Genomic DNA, 11,054 nt, shown 5'->3' with positions numbered 1-11,054 from the left:
ACTAAAGATAGATTAATAAAGTAAAATTATAATTTATGTCTTAAATTTTAAATCCGCCTCTTAAACCTTCACAAGAGTGACTTGGTAAGTTAATTTTTCGAGAAGTAAAAGAATATTCAATATTAGGTCGGTATTAGGAGAACACTTCCTTTGACCTTAAAATATAGTACTGTACTTGATATTTTATGTAGTATCTTTGTCTTGTGGTTGTGAGGCTGATGACTACGTATCAAGCAGGGATATAACACGAGGACTTTTCAAAATTATCATTCATCACTTAAAAAATATAATATCAATAAGTAGGGTATATTTTGACTTGCTATAGTATTTAATTTATGGTTTAAAATAATTTTTAGATATTTATATGATTATAAACTATTTCACTAAAAAAAATTAAATTTAAATTATTTCAAATTATAATAAGATAATATTATTTTAAAACGATTTACCTGAAAAAATGTGTCATTGGGGAGTTGAACGGAGAGTATTATTTTTGGTATTGTTGTGGGGTTGTGACAGAATCCTTATACGATATGATTGCATTCAAATTTGAATTGGTTTTAGATATTATAGAACTAGAATATTTTTCTTTCTATAACTCTGTAATAAATTGCAATTAACAACATTCAAATTTGATATCAAATAGCTATATTTCTGAATTATTTTTTGTAATAAAAAGTCATTTAAAAAGAGAGAAAATAATTTTATTAGATACTAAAAAATTATAAAAAAACAAACAAAGGATGTGGTCGGAATGGAGGGAAATATTTTCTTAATTTTTCATGTTCAATTAATTAAAAAATTTGAAAAATATTTTTTTCTAGGAAATCAAGTTCCTTAAAAATGACTTTTAGGATTAAGTAGGGAAAACAAGTTCAACAAGTGACATTCTACGTTGATTGTGTATACTTCTCATTTTCTAACACACCTTATCTTCACTCACACTCTCGTAGCCCTCATCACCAACACCTACACCTCTACACTCCACTCCCACCTCCTATGTGTCTAGAATATGTATAAATATTTTTATATTTTTTGTTTACGTGTTGAACATAAAACAAAATATGTAAGAAACCTTACCTACATTTTTGAAAAGTATTTTCTTTCATATCGAACACACTCAAATAATAAAACTTAGTACTACCTTCGTCCACTTTTAATTGTCATAATGTCCTTTTTAAGAGTCAAATTATAAAAACTTTGACCGACATTTTATGATGTATTTTTTCATCATATTGATATGCAAACAATTGCAATTTATAGTACTTTTCATATAGTTTTGAATATCTAAATTTTTTGTTTAAAATATCGAATTATTGTAATCTAATTTAACTTTGAAAATAAATCAAATTGACTTTCGAAAAGCGCAACATGACAAATAAAAATGAATGTAGGGAGTAATAATTGAGCGGTAATTTGAGTTATGACCTGCTTTTTAGATCCTTCATTTAAGTTCAACTCTTTTGAATGAGTCAATAACTCACTTGTTTATTAAAACAACTTAGCTCTTTACCCTACAAAAATAAGATAAAATCTACACCGTAACATCCTATCCTTCCGCACTCTACTTTTAAAATTACACTTATATATTATTTTTATATTTTAATCAATTTAAATTCAGTCAAACTTTTTCAATTATGCACCGCTAATCTTATCACTGATTAGAACATGACAAAAATCAATGTTTGTTAGTTGCGTGATGTATCAAAAATGNAGTCAGACTCCACTGTGAGTATGAAGTCACCTTTGTTAGGAAGCATTTTACCTTCCAAAGTGGACTTCTGGCACGATTTCATCAGACTCTATTATAAGTACTGAACATTGTGGACTTTCGACACGATTTAATCAGACTCTAGTATAAGTATTAAACAGCAGATGAAAAAATTAAAAAAAAATTACCAAAATAAACATGACAAATATACATCAAGAACACTTCAACTAAATGGTTTTCTCCTAAAACCCACAAAGAAAAGGACACAAGTATTAGAAAAAGAAGAAAAAAGACAAGAAGTTTCCACTACTTTTAAAATATTAAATTTCATCCACAATTTAGCCAACACAAATACCACGAGATTTCTTGTATGCAGCCCCACACGCATTATACATCGACAAGATATTTATATACTCCCACTAATTTTAATTTGGCACAAATAAATTTAGTTAGCGTACGATCATAAATTTTTAAATATTTTTAAAAAAAAATTTGATCAAAGTTTTTATTAAAGTTTCAGAATGTGTAACAATGATAGTAACTAAATATTTTTTAATATAATTTTTCATATATTACGAACAATTATGACGAAAATGTATCTCGAGATCAAATAACCAAAATGAATATAAAGGAATCAGTTAGGGTCATAAATATATGATTTTTCTTTACAAGATACAAATGTTTAAGCTACGTTATAAAATTTAAAAAGATTTTGACAAGAAATTTTGACTCAAAGTTAAGGTAGCGTTTGACTTTAGATTTTCAAATATTTTTAGAAAAAATAATTTAAAATTAAATAAAAAATCTTTTACAAATAACATTCGACACTGATCGTCTTCATTTCATCTTTTAAAACAAACCATATCCCCATAGTTCTTATTCCCCTCACCCCCACCTCACCTCCCTCATCCCATAACTTATATGCATATATAACTTAATGCATATATTTTTAAGATTACATTTTTTGTTTATATAAAAATATAAGAATATAATTTAAAAAATTACTTATTTTCAATAAAACATTTTCTTGTCCAATCAAACACACCCTAAAAAAAATCAATAAAACCATAAGTAAAATTTTTAAAGAAGTAATATACACACAAAACCTTATACCTTATTACCTCGAAGACATGCCAAACACACCCTAAAGCATATAAATTTCAAATTTTAAAACTTCGTTAAAAGATTTACACTTAACCCATTTCTTTTAGTATAAGTGACTTGTTCATAACCAAGTAATTGACTTGTTCTTACGGAGTCATTTGATTGGAAGCAAGTTACTTCAGATAATTATTTTGAAATAAATTATTCTATTTAATATTCCATCCGTTTCAAAAAGAGTGACCTCCTTTCTTTTTTAGTCTGTTTCAAAAAGAATGACTTCTTTCCCTTTTTGGAAACATTTTAATTTTAGCTTTTCGCGTGACATGTTTAAGGCCACAAAATTAAAAGATAATTTTGTACATTTGACACAACTTTAATTTAAGACCACAAGATTCAAAAGTCCTCTTTATTTTCTTAAACTCCGTGTCAAGTCAAACCAGGTCATTCTTTGTGAAACGGAGAAAGTACCTCATTATAACATCATTATGTTAATAATTTAATAACTATCTAATACCTCTAATTCAACACATAATAACATATTTTATACGTCACATCAAACGACTCGTTAGTGAATTTCATACCTACTAATTCCTCCCCTTTTCTATGCCGTGTATTTCGTCAAACTATTTGACTCAATAGTCACAAAAACGTGGGAACTTTCTAAATTCAAATACTACTATTTTTTTTCCTCACATATATATAAATCACCCATTCACACACATTTCTTCAAACAAAAAAAAAAAAAAAAACCCCAAAACAAAAACAAAAAAAATCTCTCAATTGAAACTCAAAATTTTCCAACAATTTTCTATGGGAAATTTTACTTCATGCCCAATTTTACCATCAATTAAGAATTCGAAAGCATCGAGAGTTGTTCTTCCCGGAGGAGAAATCAGGCAATTTCGAGAACCGATTAAAGCAGCAGAAATCATGATGGAGTATCCAAGTAATTTTTTAGTGGATTCGAGTTCGTTGAATATCGGACGGAGATTTTCAGCTTTATCAGCTGATGAAGATTTGGAATTCGGTAATGTTTATATTGTGTTTCCGATGAAGAGAGTCAATTCGGTTGTGACGGCGACTGATATGACGGTGATTTTACTGGCGGCTAATTCTGCTGCGAAGAGAATTTCCGGCGGAAATGGTAGGATTTCGCCGGAGGATTCGCCGGCGCCGGAAAGTAATGTTGCCGGAGATCGGGATTCAGGTGACGTTGAGGTGTTTCCGGTGGGGAGAGAAATGAAGTATAGGTTGGCGTGTAGATCGAGGAAGCCTTCGTTGGCTACGATTATGGAAGAACCTGTTTCTTCTAGATGAGAAATTTAATTTTAAAAAAAAAAAATTAGAAAGTTTTTTTTTTTAGTAGAGATTTTTAGTGTGAAAAGAAAAATGAAATTTTACATTATATGTATACACCTTTTTTTAATTATTAAAAAAATTGTGTGCTCATTTTTTTTGGGAATATATGGATTATATTACAATTGAAATGTTGATATAGTCGATCTTAATTAAGATGTATTCTTATGTATATGGATATTTATTATTGTGGCATAAGTCTCATAATCTTATTTAATGTTTGTTTATGTTGATAATTATGTATGTGTTTATTGTGAAGTTTAGATAAACATTAATAATGACGTAATTGATTTAAAATATTTTTTTGAGAGCTTGATGAACTAGTTTATTTGTTTTGTTACCTCGCGATTGTTAGCAAAGTAATTTTTGAATCGATTGAAAGCTTCTTGAACACCTCTAATCTTTGTTAATAATAGGATAAATCCTTTTAAAATCTCATTTTGTCCGCCAATAAAATCTCTAACAAATTGCAGAAGAAGAAGAAGAAGAATTATAGTGAAAATCGATCTTATATTTATTTTGTATGGGATCCCTTATTGATACGACTAAAGATAGATTAATAAAGTAAAATTATAATTTATGTCTTAAATTTTAAATCCGCCTCTTAAACCTTCACAAGAGTGACTTGGTAAGTTAATTTTTCGAGAAGTAAAAGAATATTCAATATTAGGTCGGTATTAGGAGAACACTTCCTTTGACCTTAAAATATAGTACTGTACTTGATATTTTATGTAGTATCTTTGTCTTGTGGTTGTGAGGCTGATGACTACGTATCAAGTAGAGATGTAATACGAGGACTTTTTAAAATTATCATCTATCGCTAAAAAATAAAATATCAGTAAATAGGTTATATTTTGACTTGCTATAGTGTTTAATTTATGGTCTAAAATAACTCTTAGATATTTATNTAAAATATAGTACTGTACTTGATATTTTATGTAGTATCTTTGTCTTGTGGTTGTGAGGCTGATGACTACGTATCAAGCAGAGATGTAACACGAGGACTTTTCAAAATTAGCATCTATCGCTAAAAAATATAATATCAGTAAATAGGTCATATTTTGACTTGCTATAGTGTTTAACTTATGGTCTAAAATAACTCTTAGATATTTATATGATTATAAATTATTTTATTAAAAATTAAAATTAAATTATTTTTAATTATCATAAGATAATATTATTTTAAAACGACTTATCTGAAAAAAGGTGTCATTGGGGAGATGGACGGAGAGAGTATTATTTTTGGTATTGTTGTGGGGTTGTGACAGAATCCTTATACGATATGATTGCATTCAAATTTGAATTGGTTTTAGATATTATAGAACTAGAATATTTTTCGTTCTATAACTGTAATAAATTGCAATTAACAACATTCAAATTTGATATCAAATAGCTATATTCTGAATTATTTTTTGTAATAAAAAGTCATTTAAAAAGAGAAAAAATAATTTTATTAGATACTAAAAAATTATAAAAAAACAAACAAAGGATGTGGTCGGAATGGAGGAAAATATTTTCTTAATTTTTTCATGTTCGATTAATTAAAAAATTTGAAAAATATTTTTTTCTAGGAAATCAAGTTCCTTAAAAATGACTTTTAGGATTAAGTAGGGAAAACAAGTTCAACAAGTGACATTCTACGTTGATTGTGTATACTTCTCATTTTCTAACACACCTTATCTTCACTCACACTCTCGTAGCCCTCATCACCAACACCTACACCTCTACACTCCACTCCAATCTCCTATGTGTCTAGAATATGTATAAATATTTTTATATTTTTTGTTTACGTGTTGAACATAAAAAAAATATGTAAGAAACCTTACCTACATTCTTGAAAAATATTTTCTTTCATATCGAACACACTCAAAGAATAAAACTTAGTACTACCTCTGTCCACTTTTAATTGTCATAGTTTCCTTTTTTAGAGTCAAATTATAAAAACTTTGACTGACATTTTATGATGTATTTTTTCATCATATTGATATGCAAACAATTGCAATTTATAGTACTTTTCGTATAGTTTTGAATATCTAAATTTTTTGTTTAAAATATCGAATTATTGTAATCTAATTTAACTTTGAAAATTAATCAAATTGACTTTCGAAAAGCGCAACATGACAAATAAAAGTGGATGTAGGGAGTAATAATTGAGCGGTAATTTGAGTTATGACCTGCTTTTTAGATCCTTCATTTAAATCCAACTCTTTTGAATGAGTCAATAACTCACTCGTTTATTAAAACAACTTAGCTCTCTACCCCACAAAAATAAGATAAAGTCTACGCCGTAACATCCTATCCTTCCGCACTCCATTTATAAAATTACACTTATATATTATTTTTATATTTTAATCAATTCAAATTCAGTCAAACCTTTTCAATTATACACCGCTAATCTTATCATTGATTAGAACATGACAAAAAACAATGTTTGTTAGTTGCGTGATGTATCAAAAATGTTGTGAGTTATTTCTTCACTAATTATTATCTCACCTTTCTTCTAAATAAAACTTTAGAAGAGGATGTGATGTAAATATATTCTATTTTAGGACTATGGGCTATGGGAGAAAGTATAACAAACCAAAACAACCTACAAAATGTACGTACATGTTATAGTTTGTTATTTAACTCAAGCTTTTTTTTTTTTTTTTTCTCTTTATAACAAGATTATATTATATATATAGTTAAGAGGTTACAAAAGGTTCATTTGGGTTAGTAGTTACAACAAGATTTTCGAAACGAGCTAACTTATTACAAGTAGTAAGCTTAACTAGTCTAGTGGAAGTTACTCCGTCCTTGTCTTTACCAAGCGGACTTTTGACAATATTCGGAGGAGATTGAAGTATGGTAGCCCTGTTATATCTTGTTAGCTTGGAACCTTGCTTAATTATAGCTAAATTATAGTATAAAGTCAATAAATAAAAGTGACAATTAAACTTTAGTTGGTAAAAGAATTGTTTTTAGTGGCAATTAATTAAACAAGTAGTAAGCTTAACTAGTCTAGTGGAAGTGTAACAACCCATTTTATTATTTTGAGTATTAGAGCTTTTATTGTATAAAATACTCTTCCGACATATTTTAAATGAGTGTTTTGGACTATTCGTAACTACAATTATGAAATTAGTGGGGTAGTTTTAATAAATTACTTAGTTGGTGGTTAAATAAAATAACATAAAATTAATAATGGGTCACTTTTACTATTTTTATAATTGATCTTGTATAACAATTAGGGTTATAAACAATCAGTAGAAGAAAAAAAAAAGAAAGTTGAAGAGACGCAATCGGAGAACAAGATTGAAACGACGGCTAAAGGTATTTCATGAATTTTTCCTTACTTTGCAAAAAGATGAATAGATGATAATGTAGGAAAGTTATAATAACATGTTAGTGTAGGAATTATTATATTATAGTGTTGAAATTGAATGGAGTTAGGGTTGGTGTCAGCGATGTAATCAGCTTAATAATGGGTCGAGCAGTTAATTTATTATTATAAGGTTAATTGTTAAAAAGAAAGAGGCGAACACGTGAATATTTATTAACAGATGATAAACTAACGTGATGAGGATTCATATTGTTGTAGCTGGACCGCTGGAATTGAAGTGAAACTATTGAATTTCCTTTGGTTAGAATATTAGTCTTAAGATTTGAGGGAGACAAATAGTGGTGGGTAATAATTGCCATGATGATTGGCAATGATGAGATAATGATAACCTAAAGGTTTGATTATTATAGAATATGCTAAATTCAACTTAGGATATAAATTATGTATCCTAGTTACTGATATTAACGAGTGACCTTTGATGTTCGCGAGTCTGTTTATATGTTATCACATTATAATCTAAGTTGTAACTTATTTAGATAGATAATTAAATATCGAGTGTATTATATTATTTGAATATCATTAAGGTTATGTTATTGGGAGAAATTAAGGTTTATCCTTAGGCTTGAACATTAGGAAGTTTGAGTTGAGCAAGTGATTGGATAATAATGTAGGATGGTCTTAGATGCTGTAATTTTATTTATATATGTGAGTGACAATCTTCATAAGTAGGGATAGTACGTTGGGTTCAGAAGTAGCGTCACTGGTTTCATAACCAATGGCCTCAACCTTAATTATCTATTATTATTATTATTATATTCTAAAGTGGGAGTATTAATTGGCATATGTATAGTAATTGTTGTCAGATGAAGGTTGAGAGAAAAGTTAGGCCAAACAGAGTAGCGATCGGTAGCACACGTTAATATTTATATGTTAAAATTGGATTGGGTCTAGGCTGGACATATAGTAATATGGGTGTCTATGGACTCATTTACTTATGGATTATGCATGTTTAATAGATTGTAAACGTTTGGAGGCATTGAGGAAAGGAAAAGCTTTGGAAAAGTAGCTTGCTTGACTTCGGTTCTTCGGTGGAGGTAGGTTATGGTTTGTTCTATTTGATAGATAAACTCTTAATAGCGATTGATATGCATTGACTGATATTGTGAAGTTCTCTATGTACTTGACTGTGTGATTGTGTGGCTTGATTGTGTGGTTGTGATTGGTCTAAAATCCTGAGACCGTGGGATTTATAATCTGAACACCTCTCTATTGAAGTTATGCCTTGAAAAAAGAAGGCTTGATGTAATAATATTAATGAACTGAAAAGTAGTGATAATAAATGATAAATTAATAATATTATTGGATCGGAGTGTCACGTTCCGACACGGTATTTTTGGATCGGAGTGTCACGTTCCGACACGGTATTTTTGGATCGAAGTGTCACGTTCCGACACGGTATTATTGGATCGGAGTGTCACGTTCCGACACGGTATAATTGGATCGGAGTGTCACGTTCCGACACGGTAACCTTAAAGGAAAAATATATTGAATTAACTTAATGTACTCAATCTCAATGAACGCATTTCCCAAACGAGTGTGATGTAGAGGCATGAGTCCTCATGTGTGTGCTTGATATTGTGATCGATTACGTACTTGCTTCAATTGTTACTTGTTCATGTTGTGGTTTCTTATCACCTGCTAAGTGCTATAGTTGACTTTATACTATTATTCGTTGTATATTAGTTTCTATTTTGGGTTGGCCGATGATACCTACTCAGTACGTGTTCCTTGTACTGACCCCTACTTGTGTTTTCTTCGTTTTTCTTTTGTGGAGTGCAGCAAGTGTACCATCGACTTCGACTCGTCCTCAGCTCTAGCCAGTCTCCAGCATATCAGATTTCAGGGTGAGCTATTCTTTCTAGCTCGTGCTGGATTCTCTCAGTTATGGCGTGATGTCCTTGAATTTCGGACATGGACCATCGTATTTACTTATTTTAGGAGCCTCTAATACTTTTAGACTTGATATGTTAAGAACAGATGTCCTTGATGTGATGACTTTCAGATTTTGGGGATAATATGTAATAGACTTTAGAGGTTTATTGATTGGTTACTGTAATAAGTTTTGGAGCTTCCGCGTTATTGTTGTTATTCGTAGTTGAATTATTGGAATATGTTGGGGTTAGATTTCTTGGTTCGCCCACTTAGGAGGTTAAGTGTGGGTGCCACTCATGACTCAATTTGGGTCGTGACAAACTTGGTATCAAAGCTTTAGGTTCGATGATCTCATCACACAAGGACAGGTCTAGTAGAATCTTGCGGAACGGTACGGGGACGCCTTTACTTTTCTTCAAGAGGCTATAGGACTTTAGGAAAACTCACATTTTTCTTTCTTTCTGCTATTACTTGAATCCAATTGGTATCTAGGTGATACAAATTGGTATCTAACCTTCTTCACTCTATCTCGCAGATGGTCAGAACTAGAGCAACAGGTGTGAGAACACCAACACCGGCAAGACAGGGTACGCCTGAGCCAACCGTTGGGGCTGCAGCTCGAAGGGGAACAGTGGCAAGAGGCCGTGGTAGAGGTCGCGGGAGAAGGCCCACTAGAGGCAGAGAACAAACACCTGGTCCAGCTAGGGATAGAGTGGTGACTCATCCACCGACTGACGAGGTAGTGAGAGAGAGTGACGAAGGAGAAGATGAGCAGATGCAAGAGAAGGAAGTACCACCCCAGCCTACTCCAGAGATGATTAATCAGGTTCTCACTTATCTTAGCGGGTTATCTGATCAGGGGAAGGCACCCCCAGCAATTTCTTCACTAGCACCTCAAGTTCAGGGAGTACAACATGCAGCTGATGTGGCTCCTCGCATGGATGCGTCCTTGGAAACAGACACGTTTCCCCGATTGACTACAGGGCCTATAATGACTAGTGACCAGCATGATCTCTTTATTAAGTTCTTAAAGCTGAAACCTCCAGTTTTCAAGGGTACTGAATCCGAAGATGCTTATGATTTCCTGGTTGATTGTCATGAATTGTTACATAAGATGGACATAGTGGAGCGATTCGGTGTTGAGTTTGTGACCTACCAGTTTCAAGGGGATGCTAAAATGTGGTGGCGGTCTCATGTGGAGTGTCGACCAGCAAATGCACCACCTATGACTTGGACATCATTTTCTAGCTTATTTATGGAGAAGTACATACCCCGGACTTTGAGGGACAGAAGGAGAGATGAGTTCCTGAACATAGAGCAAGGAAGGATGTCTGTTGCAGCTTATGAGGCTAAATTTCGTGCGTTATCCAGGTATGCCACTCAGCTTTGCTTCAGTCCGCAAGAGCGGATTCGCCGCTTTGTAAAGGGATTGAGGTCAGATTTGCAGATCCCAGCTTTACAGGTAGCTGCTTCTGCAAAATCTTTTCAGGAAGTGATTGATTTTGTGATAGAGGTAGAGGGGGTGAAGCCGGATGACTTCACCAAGGTGTCAACATTTAAAAAGTTTCGTAAGGGAGGTGAGTTTAGTGGTTCGTACTCCAGAGGGCAGAGTTCAGGGGGCTATCCACC

At 31.7% G+C, this 11,054-nt stretch overlaps 1 protein-coding gene across 1 annotated transcript; it reads left to right on the top strand.

Annotated features, from left to right (window-relative positions):
* Nucleotides 1–3,585: 3,585 nt before the first annotated feature.
* LOC125857218 (uncharacterized) lies at nucleotides 3,586–4,276 on the top strand. The gene has a single exon (XM_049536913.1). The coding sequence runs from the start codon at nucleotides 3,626–3,628 to the stop codon at nucleotides 4,130–4,132; it is 507 nt and encodes a 168-aa protein (XP_049392870.1). The 5' UTR covers nucleotides 3,586–3,625; the 3' UTR covers nucleotides 4,133–4,276.
* The last annotated feature ends 6,778 nt before the right edge of the window (nucleotides 4,277–11,054 follow it).

Source organism: Solanum stenotomum, chromosome 2, assembly GCF_019186545.1.
Source record: "Solanum stenotomum isolate F172 chromosome 2, ASM1918654v1, whole genome shotgun sequence".
In the NCBI taxonomy this organism is placed as follows: Eukaryota; Viridiplantae; Streptophyta; class Magnoliopsida; order Solanales; family Solanaceae; genus Solanum; species Solanum stenotomum.
The sequence above is the reverse complement of the archived record's forward strand: the minus strand, read 5'-3'. Positions and strand labels throughout refer to the sequence as shown.

What these genes read in the sequence shown, in the direction of transcription:
- LOC125857218 (XM_049536913.1), top strand. Translation starts at nt 3,626, where the DNA reads ATGGGAAATTTTACTTCATGCCCAATTTTACCATCAATTAAGAATTCG.